The sequence below is a fragment of the Thunnus maccoyii genome, chromosome 17, assembly GCF_910596095.1.
Source record: "Thunnus maccoyii chromosome 17, fThuMac1.1, whole genome shotgun sequence".
In the NCBI taxonomy this organism is placed as follows: Eukaryota; Metazoa; Chordata; class Actinopteri; order Scombriformes; family Scombridae; genus Thunnus; species Thunnus maccoyii.
In genome coordinates, this window is record NC_056549.1 from 28,569,481 (window position 1) to 28,591,014 (window position 21,534).

General features: G+C 38.6%; 1 protein-coding gene, 1 long non-coding RNA gene and 2 other non-coding genes across 7 annotated transcripts in view; 1 reads left to right on the top strand and 3 right to left on the bottom strand.

Annotated features, from left to right (window-relative positions):
* Positions 1-5,885: 5,885 nt before the first annotated feature.
* On the bottom strand, positions 5,886-5,957 carry trnaw-cca. The gene has a single exon. It is a non-coding gene; the product is annotated as a tRNA-Trp (tRNA).
* A 405-nt stretch (positions 5,958-6,362) lies between these two features.
* On the bottom strand, positions 6,363-6,434 carry trnaw-cca. The gene has a single exon. It is a non-coding gene; the product is annotated as a tRNA-Trp (tRNA).
* A 1,448-nt stretch (positions 6,435-7,882) lies between these two features.
* LOC121881792 lies at positions 7,883-9,167 on the top strand. 3 transcript variants are annotated; one of them, XR_006091909.1, is made up of 3 exons: positions 7,883-8,047; positions 8,196-8,434; positions 8,570-9,167. It is a non-coding gene; the product is annotated as an uncharacterized LOC121881792 (long non-coding RNA). The 3 variants fall into 3 exon arrangements; XR_006091908.1 differs by having other exon boundaries at positions 8,323-8,434; XR_006091907.1 differs by lacking the exon at positions 7,883-8,047 and having other exon boundaries at positions 8,054-8,434.
* Positions 9,168-13,228: 4,061 nt separating this feature from the next.
* Positions 13,229-21,534, bottom strand: part of LOC121881789 (5-hydroxytryptamine receptor 1E) — a 44,363-nt gene continuing 36,057 nt past the window's right edge. Inside the window, exons 2-3 of one of the 2 annotated variants that reach the window (XM_042389498.1) lie at positions 13,459-15,901; positions 13,229-13,275 (exon numbers count right to left, since the gene is read on the bottom strand). In XM_042389498.1, the coding sequence (XP_042245432.1) occupies positions 14,688-15,824 (1,137 nt within the window). In that variant the 5' untranslated portion in view covers positions 15,825-15,901 and the 3' untranslated portion in view covers positions 13,229-13,275; positions 13,459-14,687. Of the gene's footprint in view, positions 13,276-13,458; positions 15,967-21,534 lie in introns of those variants that run through there. The other variant, XM_042389499.1, reaches the window with a different exon arrangement.

Here is a 21,534-nt window from a genome sequence, read left to right on the forward strand (position 1 = left end):
CCATTTTTAATTGAATACAAATACAAATACAAATAATTTTGCTGCCACAAATAAAAATACTGGACTCTCTGCACATCCCTAGTCAGCACTCCACCTATCAGAGAGGAACACCTGCTGCTTGGAGGACAATCATCATGAAGGTAAGACAACTAAATTCATATTTCTCCTCATTCATGCATCTCCCTAAAAGATTTAAAAGCTTCCTCAGTACAAAAATGAACATCATTGGTTCAGTTTTAAGATGGACAAATACTAGATCTTTTATGACATGTTTGAAAAACATGTTTGGGTGATACAGGACGTTTTCTCGATATAAAATGAAAGTAGTCAGATTCTGTTATCCTTTACGTGATTGAATGGTCTGTAGTTTTCACTAATAAAAAACCTTGTTGTCAGAAACTTTAAGACATTTAAATGAGATAACATTTTATTCTCGAAGCGACCTTTGAATGTCTGTGGAGCAGCTTACCTGTCTGGTGTGTAGTAAAGCACGGAAGGTTAATTACCTTTATATCTTCATGCCATGTATAGTAAGTCATTTAAATAACTGATGTTCTATGTGCGTAAATGCGCACAGTGCCTCAATTTGGAGACGCACGTGCTTCTATGTGATGGCTGCGAGTATTTTATTGGCTGAAAGCTAGTGTATATTTTACAAACAGTTGTGTGTAGCAAACAGAACATGAGTTCAGGTTACATTTAATGACAAGTGAAAGACATTATGTTATAAATGAAATTAAATTCTGGCTTGATTGCAGTAAAAGTTGCATTTGCATCCACAGTTTAATCTTTAAAATGATCAATTGTAGAGAAAATTGAAGCCAAACCTAACACACATGAAGGATGTTTGTTTTGGAGAGGTCTGTGTGCGTCTCTGTCAACTAAAGCTCATGTCAGTGCTGAACTGTGGAAAAGGAAAACAGTTTGACGTTCAGATGTTGTCTTGTATATAGGGGAAGCTTATATAACCTTCATATCTATATTCTTCAGAGTGTATTTTTATAGGTGACCATGGTCAACAATTTACAGCAGGCTTTGACCGAGACCTGAAGGCAGTTTATGGTATCTTTTATTTATTGTTCTGAAACATTGAATTTAATAGATAAAATATATAAAAAATGTATCCCTCAAAAGATTAAAAAATGACAATGCACTGAGAGGAACGATGCATGTTGGAAAAATACACTTGTCGGTATATCATATAAAGTAAAAAATATAGCGCTCATTCATGAAACTGAACATTTGATCAGCAAGCGCTTTACAAAAAGTTTGAACATCACAGTGAGAGAAGATGAGAAATACATTATTTCTGGTGATTAAATACAAACATCTGCAACTTCCACATATTTACGCAATATTATTATTATTATGATTATACAATAATAATAATATATTTAATTTGTACCGCGGCACTTTTCATTGATAGTGAAACTCAAAGTGCTACAGTATTAATAACATATAACACACAACATAAAGAAAATAATAATAATAATAATAAGAGTTAAGATGAAAAATGAACAGAAAGTAAAAGAATGAAAAGGATGAACACAAAGTAGGATTTTAATATTCTTTTCACTTTGTTGGATTTATAAAAGAGGTTTTTAGTTTGATTTCGAGGGACGTTTCAGGAAAAAAATATTTTGGTTGTGAAGAATTTCACGTCTTAATTTATTGCTACATTTTCTCTCACTGATCAACACCTCATATGTCCCCGGAGCTGAGATGGATCTGACAAGGTGTTAGACCACGTGGGACAAACTTCATGACTTGATTCAATTCTCTGATTCTGATCAGTAACTTCTGATGCCATTTGGGAAGAAAAAGCGACTTAAAGATGAACTGTGATCTGTTACAGAAAAGTTTTATGTTTAGAAAAGTGACACGAGGACATAAAACATGACATGAAATAAAAGTGTCATTAGAAAAAAAAGGCCATCATGAAATAAAAAAAATAAATGATGATAAAATAACTTTTCACAATGACGATTTAGTTTTCATAATTTCTTAAAGTATTTCACACATTATTTCATAAGTATTTATGAATCCATTTACTTAACATTGAAGACTTTGGGGCTCCAAACACAAACAACTACTTTGGAATAAAACAAAGTTGAAGTTTAAAAATAAAACTATTTCTCATTATAATTGGGTTAAAATAACAGGCTATTTTGCTGGTAAATGAAAACGTTTGCTGACACTGAATTCTTAAAGACACTTTGTTTATTCTGATAACTGCACGAGAATATAACCATAGCTATTTGATGCAACACCATCAGCTTTTTAAAGAATGTTTCAAAGCAGCCAAAGCATCACTCAGCATGTTAAACTGTATCAATATATAGAAAATGTCATTTATAGACTCACAGGTGGAGTCATGGCAACCGAACGGTGACGCGTGACCGAGGTCATTTAAGATCTGCAGAACTTTCCACTCTCTCACTTTGCACTCGGACTTGACTCGGCTGGACCTGTTGCAAAACCTGAACTCCGGAAAGCATTTGGGGAAAAAAAACGGATCTTGTTGGAGAACTAAATCAGAGGAGAACTGATCTATCGCGGGAAAAGCAACCTGTTAAAAAAATGCCTGTCAGCACCCCACCTATCAGAGAGGAACACCTGCTGCCTGGAGGCCAGCGTGAGACAGACAATCATCATGAAGGTAAGACAACTAAATTCATGTTTTTCATCATTCATGCATCTCCCTAAAAGATTTAAAAGCTTCCTCAGTACAAAAATGAACATCATTGGTTCAATTTTAAGATGGAATAGTACTAGGTTTTTTATGACATGTTTGAAAAACACAGATTGGGTGATACAAGACGTTTTCTCGGTATAAAATGATTATTAGACGGTGGAAATGCATTAAAGGTCCCGGGAAAGTTGTGGAATGGGTTAACAATGGTGTAGCGATTTGAAAACACTGTTATTTTGGTTTGAGGGCATCAATTTCATCGAGTTTGGCGTCGAAAGTTATGTAAAAAAGATGGCGACTGGGCCATTTTTTATAAAATGCATAAAATATATATTTTATTGTAACCATGGAGTTGATGGAACTGTTAGGAGAACTATTAGAAGTAAACGTCAGCGCGTCAGAACGCGCAGGTGTAAACAGATCAGAGCATGTTTCCTCTGTGTGGACAGCTGAGATGTTTTAAAATGGTTCCAGAGCATCGAGTCCTTTTAAAGTCAACGTTTACCTCCTTAATGAACTTATTTTCACATATTCCTCCAAACGCACCATCACATGTTGTTCTGACTGTGAGTGAATCAGACAAATTGAACTTCAGGTGTTTGTTTTTGGACCTACAGCCAGAACTGTTGAGTGTAACGTTAATCACTTATTATCAGATAGGAGACCTCATCATTTAGCCAAACTTGACATGATATTTCATTTTCATAGCACCTAAATAAATTTCCTTTCCGAGTGAGAAAAGAGAAGAGTATTTGTTGATTTGTCATGGAAGTGTGCGTGTGACTGAACGTGTGCGTCCAGGATGGCACCGTCCCCTGCACGCTCCATGATGTACAACTCATAAACTGGGAGAATAATAAGCGACTACAATGTGCACAGAGGCTCAGACGTTTGTGTTGTTATTTGATTATTATGAAGCCCTGTTGATAGTCAAGGTTCCCAGGGTCCAGCGTGCGTAATTACGCATGACCTGTGATCACCAAACTGGAAGGCTACATCTCAGTATTTTAAACAGTTTTTGCAAACACTGTTCACACAGTGTCATGAAAGATTATGAACGGTCTGTTCCTCACAATTGTCTCCTTTCTAAAAAAACTGCTATATCATGTAGGATTGTACCTAAATGATTTGGCTAAATTGGATTATAGCCCATGGAAAAATTGTTTTTGATGTAAAGCTGTGTTATGTAAAAAATGATTTTTATATAAATATGCATTTAATATCATATATATGATATTAATTCACATAAGTATTTGTGCTAAAATGATCTGCACAGTGTTTAGTGACAGTAAAAGATGTGGCATTAACAGATCACCTGTAAACTATTTTTGGAGAAGCGGAAAATAGTTTTGAGCAGATTGAGTCTGAACTGAATGTATGTAGACACTTTTTCATATATAATGATCTGTATGTTTACACTCTTGCAGTGCATGGCTCTCTGACTGCTGTTTGTTAACAGTCCTCTTAATATCCTCTCATAGGGAATCTATACAACATTTGATTTTTGTTTTAAAAGTCAGTTCAGAGAGGAAATCTTTCTAACCTGTTTTGTCTGAGTTAAGAAAGACTTCAGTGAACAGGGATGAGGTGATGTTTTGGTCTCTTTTTTAAATGTTTTTAGGGCCTGAGCCCCAAAGGGGCGAAGACCCTCTTGTATCTGTTCTGTTTCTTTCTTTCTTTCTTTCTTTCTTTCTTTCTTTCTTTCTTTCTTTCTTTCTTTCTTATCTCGCCACTTCAGACCTAAATTTGACCCCCTAAACATGCTCAAAAACTCACCAAATTTGGTGCGCACATCAGGTCTGGTGAAAAATTTGATGAAATGTAAAAATTAACCCCCAATGTGCCAAAATGTGCTCGAGAGTGCCACCTGTGTAACGAATATGGCCGCCACGGCCCGTAGGAATGTCGTAGCGAGATCGCTGAAAACCCCTGACCTAAATCCAACAGGAAGTCCGCAATGCACACATGAAAGTACGACTTTTCCCCAATTTTGGACCCCAAATAAACGTTGTCGCCTCCTAGGGTGTTAATGGTATTGCTTCAAATTTTAATACATGATTTATCACACTGTGCTGAATAAAAGTTATTAAAAACTTTGTAATAACTCGAATGGTTTAGATTTTGTAAGTCCTGAAAGTTGGAGTGCCACATCACACCTTACAATGTAAACCAATGGGGAGGCAATCTCTAGGCATGGACTTTGTGTCAAACAAAGTCTGACAAATGTCTGACGTCTAAACTATAAGTCAGACAACTTTCAAACCTGTATCAATGGATTCACGACGATGTAAGATTTGGCCATAGTCATGGGATTTATGAGGATATTTCACAAGAAGAGTATTCTGAAATCCTTCTCTTCAGCTGAGAGGGAGAGGGAGGGAAGAAAGTGGGGGCATGGGTGTGGGGGTTAAATGCAGCTCATTTTTGAAGGATACAGCAGAAAGGTTGAAATACATACAGTACATAATATACAAACTTTGTATGAAGTTTGGTGTTATTATCATTTATTTTACAATAATTATGAGTCTTATATGTATAATTCAGTAGTGGGGATGACCTATGAGGGGAAGACAAAAAATGGAGTGAGGGTGACAGTTTAGTGATAAAGTGCTGCAGAAAAATTAAATCAAAACTAAAATTTGTTGCTCTGTACTGCAGTTTTTCTTTTATTAGGGCCCAAGCACCTAGTGGTTCGCTCACACTCTCCATTCAAATATATGAGTATTTTTCTGTGTCCAGCTGCAGTTACTTATTGTCTCTACACACCTGACAGTACACATGTCAATCAAACTTTCACCAGGTCATGTGGCTTAAAAATCTTTACTTTTCTAAAAATAGACTTGCTATAACTTTATTGTACATGCTTTTACTAGTCAACTAATCAGCTGAAAGACACAAAAACTAGGGGGAAAAAATTCTTTAAGATGCTATGCCAATTTGCATGTAAAGTGCAATAGTTTCAGCACAACAGTTTAATACCAATTTGAAGTAAAAGATATTGATATTGAATCATTTTTTGCACAGGTTGTCTTGGTGGAAGAGTTTGCAGATAGATTGTTATAGATTTTAGAAGCATTGTGCAATGAACATATCAGTAAGGCAGCAGGCTGTTACCAGAAGAACTGGACAGTTGCACAAATAGACAAAGTTGTTTCTTGTGAGTGCAACAACACATGTTGCAAAGCTTAAGTTTTGACCCTGACGTGATTTGAACACGCAACCTTCTGATCTGGAGTCAGACGCGCTACCGTTGCGCCACAGAGTCTGTTTTAAACCTTTAAAAACGTCAAATAATCAGCTGACAAAACCAAAACTAAGGGGTGAATAAAAACATTTTGTGTTTGTCATCAGTGCAACATTACAACCTTTATAAAGTTGGAGGTGAAAGTGGAGAGAGAAAGAGGGCTGCTTAAATCACTTTTGAAATGCTATGACAGTTTGGAAATGTAAAGTGCAATAATTTCAGTTCAGTACTGATCTGAAAGCAAAATTACTGATCCTGAAGTGATTTAAAACCAAAACCATCTAATGAGGAGCGAGACACACCACTGTAACGTCATAGTGTCTGACAGCAGCACTTTTTCACTGATCAGGGTTTGTAGATACTATCTGTATAACTTCCCCTGTTCAGCACCACAGAGTTCAACATAAAGGACAGAGCTTCCCATATTGACCCTGATGTGATTTGAACACACAACCTTCTGATCTGGAGTCAGACGCGCTACCGTTGTGCCACAGAGTCAGTTGCAAGCTTCTAATTAGTCAAATAATCAGCTGACAAACCAAGAACTAGAGGGAGGGAAGGATAAGAATAACCATTTTTTTCTTTGTCTATTTTCTCATTCATATCGTTTTGTGCAGGTTGTCTTGGTGGAAGAGGCAGGCAAAAAGATTTTCATAGTTCTTAAAAGCACTGTGCAATGACTGTATCAGTACTGTAGCAGACTGATCCCAAACTTTGACCAGGTCATGTGGGTTAAAAGTCTTTACTTTTCTAAAAGTAGACTTGATGAAAATTAGGAAGTGAATTTCTTTTACACACAAACTTATCAAAAGTTTTCAAATTATTTATTGAAATTCAAGTGAATGGGCCAAAAACTTGCATAATTTTGATGATGACACCGTTGAGATTAGATGTTTCGCCATGACAGAGCAACTTGCCATAACTTTATTGTACATGCTCCAGTCTGCACCAAACTACATGTTTGTAAAGTCAGACCTGTCAGCCCTACATGCCTGTGACAGAAGCCCTTGGACAGCACTGCGCCCCGACGTGCGCAAGGGTGCGAAGGCCCATTCAACGCTGCTTGCAGCTTTAATTTTTATATAAATACTAATTGCCAAATTGCAATGTTTTTAGTTATTTTAAAATCTAGAAAGCATACAGTGTATATATATATGAATTTACTCTTATTGCTTTTTGAAAAATTACTAGAATATCATCCACTCATCAGCGATACAGTCTGAATTTCATTGAGCAATCCTGCATTTTTAAATGACAATTAAAATGTACCTTGAATCTTGATCTTTGATAAGTTTGCATTCTTTTCTGTGTTTAGAACGAACCTGTACTGCAAATATGTAGACTTTGTCGAAGTATACAAATTCCCCTTTATCACACAGTCTCATGATCAGAGAACAGTCTTTTTTGTCTTGTAATGCCTCTCTTTGGTCTTTGGTTTTCTCATTGTTTGTCTTGTTCATCATTCAACCGTCATGTCTCATAGGGAGACTGGGCAAGGCAATGTGTTGTCTGGAAGCAAGGTTAAGGTAAGAATTTCTGAGAAGTGACATGTTCTCACAAAGTTCTGATGGTGCATGCTCCATGTCTGGTTCGTGTGTTCTCATCCGTGATCATGTGTTGGAGTGTGTGCTGGGATCTAAAGAGTGGCAAAAGTTATAGTTAAAAGCATGCATTTCTCTCCTCATGAAATAAGTACATGATGTTGCTTACGTAATCTTCATGATTAAACATTTTTTGTGTGTTTTCTTAATAATTTTATCCATTAACATGTTATTATCTGCCAAAATGAGAGGGATACTTGTTTCACATGCAAGATATCTGTAAATGTGTGTTTGTCATTCCTCTTCTTGCTGTTTAAAGGAGATGCGACTGTGTTGGAAAAAGCTAATGTCTGGTTTATTTATCATTTTAAGATATAAGAATCAGAACAATAAGTTGCATGGTTGTTTTCTGCAAGAGAGATATCGTTGTCAATCCAATTTTACTAAACCACATACACAGTCTGGATTAGCAGCTACCCATCACATCCAGGATTCCTGTGATGACAAAGAAGAAATGCAAACACTTGACAGACCACAGGATAAGCTGGGATGCTTCAGTAGACTAAACAAGTAAGCTCCTTATCAGAGCTACAGACGTCACCAGATGGACATAAAGTTGTGAGAAAGTTAACATTACATACTGTATGTTGATGATGTGTTAATGTCTACCTTCTATAATACAACATTATACATTTTCATGACTTGTTTTTGATGTCAGGGCAGAACTCCTGTGTCTCCTGGGGCAACAGACAGTAGGTGGCAACCAATGGATAATGATCCTAGGAAGCTCCAGCACCATAACACCAAACACAATCAACCACTTTTAACACCAAACTTTCTTCCAGACCCCATCTGAAGGGGTGATTCCCTAAACCCCAACAATACACCCTCCCCTACTGGTCAAGAAGATGAAGAGGATGAGCATGAGAGCAGGGTTTCAGTCAACTAACAGAGAAAGTAAGCCCCTTATTAAGAATGCAAAAAAATCTAAATTGGTGTTAAGTTGTGATGGGCTAAAATCAATATCACATACTGGATGCTGATGATACCTTTTTGATACAATGTTAAAACTTGTTTTTGATTTCATGGCAGGACTCCTGTGTGGAAGTCAACCAATCATCCCAGAAAGCTCCAGCACCACAACTCTGAGCACTCTGAACCACTTTCAGCACCAAACTTTCATCCAGAAAGGACCTCTTTACCCCCTCCAACCCACCCTCCTCCAGCAGCCAAGAGGACAGCTCGAGATCAGTGTTTCAGTCAACTCAGAAAAGGGCCTGGTGCCACAAGGAATCTTGAGGAGGCTTAGCCCCATCAGTCGTATTTTCCCCCCCCTCTGTTTAAGATTCACGTTTCTTCACTTACACAATATCATTTACCACAGTAACAGTGGAAATCTCAGCTGTATATTTGTATTGGCAGCCACTGAGTCACACTCAGCAGAACAGATTGTGACACATTCTGCTTGTGTGTTCTTGGGAAAGTATTTCAGCTAATTGACTGCAGAGACACATGATTTACAGGAAACATGGGAAAACCAACATCAACCACCAAACAAAACACAAGCTGCTCAATGTTGACTTGAAGTTTGTCTTACCAGTTCCATCAACCTGTTTTTGTTAGTCAATCATTTACAGCTCCTGCTCTCTTAGAAAAATCAAGTTGACCAGTAAAATGTTGAATGAAGTTACAGACTTTAGTGTTTCATCAACTCCTGTAGCCAGTAGACAACAGTGAGGTTTGTTTCTTCACCTGCACGTATAACAGATTTCAAAATGAATATTTTGACTGCTGTTATCAGCAGTTCAATAGTTTCATTGAAAAATATTATCTATTATCTAAGCTATTTTAAATATTAGTAAGTAAGTAAGTAGTAAGAAGTAAACTTTTAACTTAAAACTTTATATCTGTCACGGACTTATTCAAAGTGAATATCCTGCTGACTGTAATGAAGCAGTGCAAGTCATATATGTTATACCACAATTTCCATGTTTTAAGCAATGTGCAATTTTCAAAAATGTAACTAAATCATTTTTGCTCTTGAGTTATTGGACATCTTACTTAAACATGACTTTAGAAGAGAAAAACTTTTACAGAGCTAAATGATTTAAAAAAAAAAATCACATTCAAAGTTAGTTCACCCAAATAATGATTAAAACAACAGCAAAAGCACATTGTCCAGCTTTTGAGATATCTGTTTTGGACATTTGTCTCTCCATCCCAGTACAGTGAACGTGATTGGAATTTGCTTTGTGATGCTCACAGAACTGAAAAATTTAAAATAACAATTTACACACAGTGTTCATGTTACTCTAAATAATCCACAGACCTTACTGTGAATGGTTTTCATGGGGACTAATCTTTGGCAGGAAGTAGTTCCAACTGTCCAACAGGTCTATTCAGAGTATCCAGAGTAACAAGGAAAAATGTATGTGTTTGATAGTTTGTAGCCACAAATAACCACAAATTCCATTCATCTCTATTGTATTGTTGTAAAATATAAAATCATTTTCTGGTGTGACGGCAATGACTTAACAGCTGCAAGTTACATAAAACAGCCCTCTTATGGAAAATATACAACATACTTCACTTGATTTTTCTTTCTTATGCACCAACACTACTGTAGTATTTTATCAGCTCATGTGTTAGTGGCCTAAAATTAAAACAAAAAGGAAACAAAAGGATGCTATTGTCAAAAAAGAAACAAAAGGATGCTATCGTCAAAAAAGAAACAAAAGGATGCTATTGTCAAAAAAGAAACAAAAGGATGCTTGTCTAGAGACTCTGCAGTCTGACTCCATATTCCTTAGTTGCCATTGTCCACCAGTCCACCAGATGTCCTCAGACTTTTTCTCTCGGTTTTGTGAGGACTGGACTGAGTGGGAGAAGTATTACTTCTGTACTTAAGTTATTTTCATGTATGTCAGTTTGTGGAGTCATTTCTTATGTTGCTCTGTTATTCACTTTAAGTCAATAGACAGAGATCTAATATTGGGATATGTGAACTTATGGGTTAAATTTATGTTTTCTGTCTTCTGGTTTTGGTGTGTCTTTAAAAGACATGGCATTATAATATTTTAGTTGCCTTTACTAGTTAGTTTTTATTTCAGTGTGTACTCACAGCTTACTCAGTCTTAGTTGTTAAGAGGATTGTGTTTTCTGGGATTTGGTTTTGTTTGCTCTGTTTCCCATCTGTGTTCCTGCACTCCTCCCCTGCCTGTTTTTCCCTCCACACCTGCCCTGTATCAGTCTCGTCAGCCCTGCCCTGCTCCCTGTGTTTCCCTCAGCCTATCAGCTCCTTGCGTGTTCTCAGTTTGGTCACCTGTTCCCCATTCCCTCATTAGTTCAGTTTGTATTTTAGTCCTGGTTTTCAGTTCAGTTCAGTTTTGTTGGATCCTCTGTTCTGTTCTTGCTGGTTTGTTCAGTCCTGTTCAGTCTTGTTCTGCTCATACCAGCCAGCTTTTGTTTTTGCTTGCACTGTTTCCAAAAGGAAAAATGAGCCATAGATTGTTTTCCAAGATGAAACGAGTCATGCATTCTTTATTTCCACAGGATCAACGAAAGGCAGTCTGTTTTAAATTACACCATATCTGGGTAGGGGCGCATTGATAAGAAATTACACTCTTATGGTCTTTTAAAAGAAGATTAGATATTAGTATAGAAAGAGATGGCTGAAGAAAGAAATACCTTGTGTTGATGAATAGATTGACCTTGTGTGCAATATTTATGTAAAAGAGAGCACTGCTTATAAAGAGAACCCAGAAAGATCTATTTGTTGAGAAGTGGTCAAAATGGATTACTTAGGTTTCATCTTTGAGTCAAGATTTTGTGTATAAGTATTATAGCATAAATGAATATTAGACTGCATGTTTGAATGACAGTTATGCTTTTCCAATAATTTAATTCAAATTTATTTCTATAGCACCATCTCATACAGTATCAGTTCAAAGTGCTTTACATAAAAACAAAAATAAAAAAATAAAACAGCAAAATGTGAAAATAAACAGAAACATCCATGCACACATACACATAAAAACACACATAGATACCATACAAACATGGTGTATTCATTTAAGAAAATGCTCAAGTGAAAATGAAGGTCTTTAGTTTGGTTTTCAAAGAACACAGTGTTGGAGTAAGTTCAACAGGCAAACTGTTCCATTCTTTATGTGCATAAATACTTAAGTGCTCTATAGGCACATGGAGATTTCCACCTTGTGGCTGGACAGGTTTGCTGGGGTTATAAACAAGACCGCATGTCTGAGATGTACTGTGCAGCCAGACCAGCAAGTGCTACATAAACCAAAAGGAGGATTTTGAATTGTATTCTGAAAACAACGGGTAGCCAGTGAAGGTTCCAGAGGACTGGAGTTATATGGTCTGATTTTTTTGTCCTGGTTAGAACTTGTGCAGCTGAGTTCTGGATAAGTTGTTATCTTTTGTTTGGAAAACCCATAAACAGAGAATTGCAATAATCAAGCCTGCTCATGACACATGCATGCATGAGTTTCTCTGTGTCAGATTGACAAAGAAAGCCTCTGATTCTGGAAATTTTCTGAGCTGGAAAAAGGCAACCTTGGTGATGCTATTGATATGGTTCTTAAAGCTGAGTTCATCATCTATGTTTACTCTTAGGTTTTTAATCTGGTCACTTGTTTTTAGTGATCTGGACTCCAGCTACTCGCAAATCAGCTGTCTCTGGCCTTTAGCACCTACAACCAAAATCTCAGTTTTCTCCCTGTTCGGCTGAAGGAAGTTTGCTGCCATTCAGTGGTTGATTTCTTCCAAGCAGCTGATGAGGGAGTTTATGGGTTGGAGGTCATCACATTGAGAGTGATATGAGAAGCTGCGTGTCATTGGCATAATTATGGTATCTGATGTTATGTTTGCTGATAATGTAACCAAGGGGAAGCATATGTAGATTGAAAAGAAGAGGACCACTGCGGGACCCCACACACTAATTTGTGCCTGTTGGAGTGGAAGTCTCCATGTGTGACAATGAAATCTCAGTTATGCAGGCAGGATTCAAACCACTAGAGAACCGTGCCAGACAGACCCACCAAATTACTTAGCCTTTCCAGATGAATCCCATGATCCACTGTGTCGAATGCAGAGCTTAGGTCTAGGAGTATTAGGACTGAGGTTTTTTTTTATTGTCACTGTTGATATTCATGTCATTAACAACCTTTAAAAGAGCGGTTTCTGTTTCTGTGCTGATGTGATGTGTGGAAGCTGTGTGGCGGATGCTGTGGAATTATTAATGTGAATGTTGAAATCAACAGAAATAATTACTTTGGTGTTGTCAATACAGATATTTGATAGCAGATCTGCAAAATCACTCATGAATTCAGAGTTGTATTTAGGTGGTCAGTACATTATCAGAAGCAGAATTGAAATGTCAAACTGTAGATTGACAGCAAGATATTCAAAGCTCTGGTTCTCTCCATGTGAGACCTGAAGACAGTTTAAAAAATCAGAGGAAATGGCTGCTACTTCCCAACCCCGTTTACCCTGCCTTGCAGTGTGCAGAAATGTATAATTTCAGGGGTGATTCCTCACGCAAAAGAGCATCAAGGTCATTATCCTCAATAGGTTTGCTGACCATAAATGTCTTATTGGTCAGGGAAAGGACGCAGCTGTCAATCATGATCCCTGCTTCATATTTGGGTGAAGGTGGGGGGAATGAATCCGGTGCTATGATTGGTTGAACTCTTTTGCTTTTCGGCAGGATAGACGCTGCTGCCTCTTGCTGTTAGATTTGAGCCCTGCACATGCACAATTGAACCCACAGGCGTCACCTAGTTTTGCGTAGTTTAAAGTGACAAATCGAATAACATTAAAAAGATTAACAATGTCAGCCTTCAGCAGTTCAGATTCTTTACATGAGACATCATACGATCCAGCATGAATGATGAGTGGCTTCACAGTGGTGTGCCTCTTAAGGATAGATGGCAACTTTTGTACTATATGTTTTAACTAACCTGGAACTGACATGTCTGACAATGGATTCACCAATAACCAGGATATTTGGATCTGCTGTGGATGATGTCACAAGGCTTACCCGGCTATTTGGAGGCACAGAAGAGCGCAGATTACCTGGCTGTTGGTTGATATAGAGGGAGCCAACTTATTTGCCGCAGAACTGGCCCACTGCCCCACTGAAGTAGAGTGAGATGAGGAGTTGGCATGAGAACCACCACAATCACAACTGGAGGACCCTCCAGTCCTGCCCAAAGGTGGACGCTGATGGCCATGATCCAGAGAGCGCAGTTAAGTGATTTTCACTGCAGGGACAGTGGCAGCAGAGGACATGTGTGGCGTAGCTTTGACTGAGGTTCTCACCACAACCACTGGATCTATCAGGAGCAGATACTGTTGGACAGTCAGCAGGATTGTGAGACGCTCCAGTGGGGACATGGTCTGGATCTGGGCAGGTTTGGCCAGAATCACCTGGGTGGTCCGGAGCTTCGTCTGGTAGCGCTGCAAAGCGATTTGTCAGGTTGAGTGGTGGGGGTGAAACGACCGGACCTCACCTCCTCCTTCCACCCCTGACCACCACCTCAGACCAGGTTGCCTGTGGGTTGGGGGTTGAGCAAGTGGATGACTGAGGGTGCATTGGATCCCACAGCATGGTATCCGAGATGGTGGAGTTCGTAGCTGAGATCTTCCTAGCCTGTGCAGGGTGCCATGTCGATATCACTGGACAGCATAGAGTCCTTCTTCTTAGTAACCTCTCTGTTAGTGTGTGTGAGCAGCAGACAGTCTTCACAGGGTAAGTTCATAGAGTAAAAACAGCAGTACTGTTACCTGCAGTCCCCATTGGCTAGCTAGCTCCAATGCTAAAAACAAGTCCTAGCTAGTAGCAAGCAGTGCCAAGCAGCTGATGGCCAAAAACTTTTACCTTGTTAAAAACATAGGCTATAGGTAAAACAACCCAGATCTAAAAGTGTAGCATAAAATGTGGTGTAAAACTGGAAAAAAAAGTCAATTCATGAGAGAGCTTCTGGTGGACAAACACAATGCTGACGCATGCACCGGTAATGAACAAATAATAATTATTTAGAAGTATTTTATTGATAAAAACAAGCAATACATTGTTTGTTGAGTTGTAACTTTTTTTTACTTGAAAAACACAGCATCACACTCCATATTGCCAGTAGACAGACTGCAAGTAAGGTGCATACATCCCTTTGGTGTTGTAACCTCCAATCTATGCATGTTCTTTTCGTTTGAGTAGCTTTTTAAAAGCCAGCTTGAAATCATCATTAAAGCTTGTGTACAACAAGGGGTTGATAAGAGAATTGATGTAACCCAACCAAGTCAGGACGTCCGAGGTAAGCTGAGATGGCTGTAAAACCCGCAGTCCCACCAGGACCTCCTTTAAAAAGAAAGGCAGCCAGCAGATGATGAAAGCCCCAAGGATGAGGCCGAGGATTCGCGCTGCTTTCCTCTCACGTGAGGTACATATCTGGTTCTTCTCATCCTGCCCGTCCATGTCCGTCTCAAAGGAAGGGATGCGGATGGTGGCGTTGAGTTTGTCAGTAGTTAGCGTTGGGTCTGAGGTGGACAAGTCTGACACGCAAAAAGTGTGGGATACACGGCAATGGTTTACAGAGTTCTGACTGCCCATACTGCGGCTGCTGAGGTGCCGCGAGGAGCCACGTTTTTGATAAAGTGTCTTGGCAGCGTTGTAAATCCTGTAGTATAAGATGAGGATGATAATCATGGGGATGTAAAATGCACCCATAGTTGAATAAATAGTGTAGCCAAGGTGGTCATGCTCTATGATGCACTGTTGGAGATTGCTGCTGCTGGGCCTCTGCCTCCAAAATAAGGGCGGCATGGATATAAAAATTGAGATGACCCAGACTATTCCAACCATAATGGCAGCACGGCGGGCTGACCTCTTGCGGGCATACTCAATAGCTTTGGTGATGGCCCAGTACCGGTCCAAAGCAATGACGCACAGGTGCAGGATAGAGCAGGTGCAGCAGGTCATGTCAACGCTCAACCACAACTCACACACCACCTGACCCAGGGACCATGATTCCATGGAGATGTAAAGGATGCTGATGGGCATCACAAGGACTGCCACCAGGAAGTCAGTGACGGCCAGGGAGCAGATGAGGTAGTTGGCTGGCAGATGAAGCTTCTTGGTGGTGCAGATGGCGATGATGACAGCACCGTTGATGAGCGCAGTGAGGAGGGTGAGGAGCCCGAGAACAACCACCACCACTGCCATACTGTCTGTGAGCTGGACTGCCTGCAGGCTACTGGTTGGTGGGCCTGTGTAGTTTGTGATGTTGGGTCCTGCAGTGCTCTCCCCTGGGTACCTCTCCATGTCCATTCCTGTCAATGCCTGGCCCGTCCCTCCCTGGAATCGCTCCCAGGGAGACAGCGCTCTCTCAAGGGTCAAAGGTCAGTCTGAAACAGACAAAACAGGCAAATAGTACATCAAGAACCATAAAAAGACACTAAAATGCACTTAATGTAGGAAACAAGTATAATAACTTGCAAAGAATGCAAAAAGTAGTAGTTTTTATTTATCATTTTATTCAATTAATGATTTACTTTATACAGATTAGTTCATATATTTTGTTCCTATAAAATGATGTTGTCATGCTTTTCCCTTTAAACTCTAAAGATGACCCACTGTTGATGAAATATTAGATTATGGAATAAAGTCTGCAACACATGTCCGCCATTCTTAAGTGCTCCTGCATTCTTTGAAAGTTATTATACCTGTTTCCTACCTAGTTTACCAAGACATCTGATATGGCATAATCTACACATAGTCATGATGTACAACACTTTTGGTGCCCTGCCACTCACACAGGGATTTTTCCTGCCTTCCACAATTCCAGCCACGGACCTGTGTTGAATGTCATACCCCTCAGCTCTCAAATACTGTATATAGTTTCATTTTTTGAAAAGGCCCAGTAATCCCTCCCTCCCCCCAAAAAACAGCTGATCACTATAGTTTTTAGCAAACGTTACTCAAACAGGAGGAAATAGTGCATTTTCTGAGGACTATTTTCAGCAGAGGATTAATCCCTATTTGGTGCTAGGGTATGTTGGTATGTCTGTCAGTCAGTCTGTTGTTCTAGCTATCCATCCGTCCAACATTTTGGTCTATAATGATGGAATCATAGGAAAAATCCCCTCAAAGTAAGCCTATTTTTCAAGGAATATCAAAATCTCAAAGACTGTAATGAAATTTGCTGTTTTTAATGTTAATGGCCTGCCTTGAATTTTCCTCTAGTACCATCCTGATAACAAAATCTTTATTTTATTTTTATTAATTTAATTACTGGCTGGTATACTCCATCAGAAGTGCTTGTTGGATAGTTGCATAGTGTTTTCATTTGCTGTTTTTCTTTGGTCGCATTAGTCACATAGGTGTTCAAGGTAAAAGCATGTCAGTCCTTGTTCTCTGATCAAGTGACAGATTTGATTAATGAGTGATATAAACTAGGTCTCTTAAGTTTTATATGAGTCATTATGGAGCAGTTAGTTCATTAATTCTATGAGTTATAGACCATACTGGTGCAGTGTTACTGTACATTATTGATGGCTTTTCTTCCAAGAACATTAATGTATATTTCATGGATGATCTAACTCAATTATTTTTTAAATCTCAGCAAATAGAATTTTATCCTCTAGTGAAATGTTGGCTGAAAAGGCAAGATAACACAATAAAACATGTAAACCACATTATGCTTTGGAATGGGGTACATCCTATAGTTCATGAATGGAAATGCAACATTTTAAACCCAGTGGTGCCTTTGCAATAAAGAGTCCAGTTCGGTCATTGAAGGGTTGAGTGCAGCTATTTATGCACATTCCATAATCACTGAAAACAAAGACAAAATGCATCTACTTTACTATGAAGAGGTAAAGAACACATACAACTCCAATGTATAAACATTAATCAGGGCAAAAACAAAGTTATGTTGCATTGAGGTTGACCTTGAGGAAGACTGATGTACAGTCACTGCATGTCATATTTTGAGCTTAAATATTAATTCTTGAACTTGGAAATATCACCCTGAAAAAATATCTCACCCCAGGGTTCAACCCACTTGTTATTTCCAAAGCTTTCAACCACATCTCCTAACCTTCCTCTACAGATGGAAGTTGCTTAATTGTCATGGCGATGGTTTAGTTGTTATAGAGGGTTCAGATCTGCCTCTGCGCATATATAATCACTTGATCAAAATCCTATACACATGTGATAACAACTAAAAGACTACAATATGTGGTTGAAAGTTTAAGAAACAGTAAGAGTTGGACCTTGTGTTGAGAATGTGACATTAAAGCATCATTAATAAAGGCTTTTATTTTTCTGCAACAACAAAGAGGTGAGATGTTTGGAGTAGATGCTAATGGCTGTTCTCAAGATTTTATGTTATGATTTAATTTTATATAAATTGTATTTTATGTAAGCTTATGTGCTCTAGGTGAAGCCTTGATTTTCTGGTAATCCCTTCCTCTTCTTTTGTTGCCACTATCAACCTGTGGATAAGGAGCACTTCTTTTGCTTTTCAGACCCAAGAACTACTTCCCCAATTGTATTTTACAATAATATCAGGGATGCAGTGGATTGATTTTCAGTTGAAAAAAGTTTTAAGTATTATTTCTATGTCAAACTAATCTCCCAGCTTTCCAAACAACACATGCTAATGTGAGCTTTGAGGAGCCATGAGATACTGCTGAAACACTACTGACTGGAAACGGTGGACGGGGTGTGATGGAGCAGCTAAGTGGTGACACTCGATGACAACAGCAGCTCAGTGGCAGCTGTCACGGTGGACATGGTTGACTGCCGCTCCTGTACAACCTCTTCAACACACATCAGCTGAACCAATAATCACTGACAGGTGGGCCAGAGCAGTGGCATGCTGTGAATACGGCCAGGTCCCCCAGGGGAAAAACACACTGACAAGAGACCAAGATACCTGGGATGAACTCTTTCACTGAGTTACCTTTGAAATCTGAAATATCAGGCTGCCACTTTCTAATAAGTCACCTTTATGAAGGGTTTATAGATTGTAACTATTGACTTTTGAAGGGCTGCAACAAGCAAGCAACAAGCATTTTCTTTTAGTTGGAGAAATAGTGTGACAAAAAAGTGACAGAAGATAAATAAGATAGACATAACAGACAGACACACAGACAATAACGTAAAGCAGTTACAATTAATTAGGGTATGTGTGGATAATGTGTGTGCACATTTGGATGTTTGTATGAGAAGTAATAGGTAGTACGTATGTGTAAGAGAAGAGAGAAAGAAGAGAGCAACAACAATATCTTAATGTAAAGTGTATCTGTAGAAGTGTGTGTGTGTGTGTGTTTGTGGGTGTGTGTGTGAGTATGAGTACAATGTGCTATGGGTGTGTGTCTCCAAGGTGATGTGTGTGTTGCAATATGTGTTCTGTGTGTTGGAATTTGGGAATGTATGTAGCACTAGTCCAGCCCCAACAAGGACAAGAATGGGGACCATCTTTCTTTAAAAACTGTGATGTTGCTGTTATTGTAAGCAGTGATTTTTTCCTTAGTTATATATTCTGAAAGGAGGTTGGTACAATGGTTAATCTTTTTTGATTTTTTTGAATTCCAGTTTAAGAGAATTGTTCTCTTGGCAACAGTTAGAGAAACGAGCAGGCTGTTCTTGTATTTGTTTGGTACGTTGATTTTTGAAGTGTCTCCGAGCAGACAGTGGAGAGTTTTTGTGTTGTAGTGTTCCAAAAAGAGTGAACTGGTTGGCAGGCCTGAAAATAATTATCCATTGTGCCTATTGTGAGCAAGTGTCTGTGTTTGCTAGTCCCATTTTGTGCATTTTATATTGAGTAATATGTATTCTGTCGATGAGATTGTATTGATTAGCTGCAGATCTGCAATCTGCAGATTATTTAAAATTTATCAATAGTCTGTAAAATATATAATTAATGAAAAAATCTGTTTCCTATAGCCCAAGATGTTGTCTTCAGTTGTCTTGTTTTGCCTGACCAACAGTCCAAAACTCAAAGATATTCAGTTTAGAATTATATAAAACAGAGAAAAGCTGGTGTTTCTGCTTGAAAAATCATTAAATTATTTTTATTTCAATTGACTAATTGATGAGTCAACTAATCATTTTGGCTCTAGATGTTTGGTTCATAAATCATTTACTAATACTTTACAGCTATTAATTAATTGGAACAACAAAGCATGACAAACACCTCTCCTTGGTGATATTTTAGTCAAGTCAATAATTAAGTCATTAATAAAGTGTAACAAGTGTCTCACTTTCTAATAAGCCATCATGTCTGCAGATATAAATGTTAATAAACCATTAATAACAAGGGTAACAGGTCTCTCACTCTGATCTGAAGCACTTTTTCAGAAGGTCAGGGGTCTCCTTCATGAGAGCTTGAAAAGACAAAGCAAGTCTTCTCTCTGCTGCAGGAGGATAAACAACAGCCAGGGAGATTTTTCACAACCTGGCAACCCAAACATTGTTGCTATCAACGGCTTGTATCTGATCTACAAAACATTAGCAATGTAAAAATTAACCATTAATTAATTACCCAAATATGTTTTTAATTAAAACTCTTTATGAAGGATGAATTATTATAAAATGTTACCAATCTCAGTTTAGTTTTAACTTAACACATCTACATCAACTTTGAACTGACAGTTTCAAAACTTTAAAAGATGATTCCTGCAATTTAGTATTCCACTTTCAAGAGACAGATTATAAAAAATAATGGTCAAAGTCAATGAAAGAAGGCCCGATATCCTAACTGAAGGGCAAAGCACTAGGGAAGCGTTTTTTGATCTTGCTTCCATTTTATTAAATCCACACTGACTCTGGGACATGCATTTGACGTGTGTCAGCACTTGAATGCTGATGGGTTTTTTAAAGCTTTTTCTGGCATGCACTGTGAATCATAATCTCAAAATCACAAAAACCCCCTCATTTCTATATATAACATAATGATTGATCAGGTTTTCTGGTGTTGACAGTGAGGACACTTCAGTTTAGCTAATGCCTTCGAGCGATGTCTCACTTGTCATGTGGATTCACTTCCCATTGCAATTTGATAGTATCTTTCACTAGACCCCCCCTGAATGGTAAACACCTACATCTTTCAACCTCCACAACTCCAATTTGTAACAGCTTTTCCCTTACACGTTGCAGTCTCCAGGGCCAACTAGACTTTAACATGTCTGTCTAGTTGTCATGGTTGATGGAGTGCTCCTTTCAAAAAAGCAGCATTTTTTGTTTCAAAGCTGGAAACTGAATCATTTTAAAAAAGGGACAGATGTTGTTAATTGCAGCCTACTTGACTGTCATGTTAGTGTTATAATTTTCTCCTCTCTTTAAAGTTATAGCCTTGAAGATTTCTGTTTTGTTCTCTTTGGCGGCACCATATGGCGATAAGCTGTAATTGCAGGTGTGCTGTTCTTTTGCACGGATAACATTAATAAATTACTCTCATTGGCTTTTTACTTGCAAAGCTTTTATTGCACTTAGAGCAACATAACAAGCGTAGCTGGCGTCAGCTTGAGTACTTCACCTGCTTCACTGTCCTCTGCGCTGCTGTGCGTGCAGCACACACACAAGGAGCCCTTGTTGAAACACGAATGGAGTGGAGAGGAGAGGATATGGCGCCACCATAAATGACAACAAAAGGCAGCAGAGACTGATTATATATGTTGTTTACCTAATTTATGTGCACTCGTTTCATTTCAGCTCAGTGTGAAAGTCTTTACAGCGTTTTGCTATCATTTATGGCCGCGCTACTTTGTCTCCTCTCCTCTGCTGTGAGGAGCAGCGAGGGACGGGACTCAGCCCTCTGTGTGTGTGCTGCACTGTGTGTGCAGCACAGGAGAGACAGTTACTGTACATGCAATAAAAGCTTTGCGAGTAATAAGCCAATAAGAAAAGGCTTTTAAAATATAAGCTGCCTCACACACAAGAGGCCCTCCTGTGTTGAGCCACATGTTTGTTTAATAGTTGTTAAGTTTCCCCTGATATACAAGTCTGTGCATTCCTCACTGCACTCAGTGCC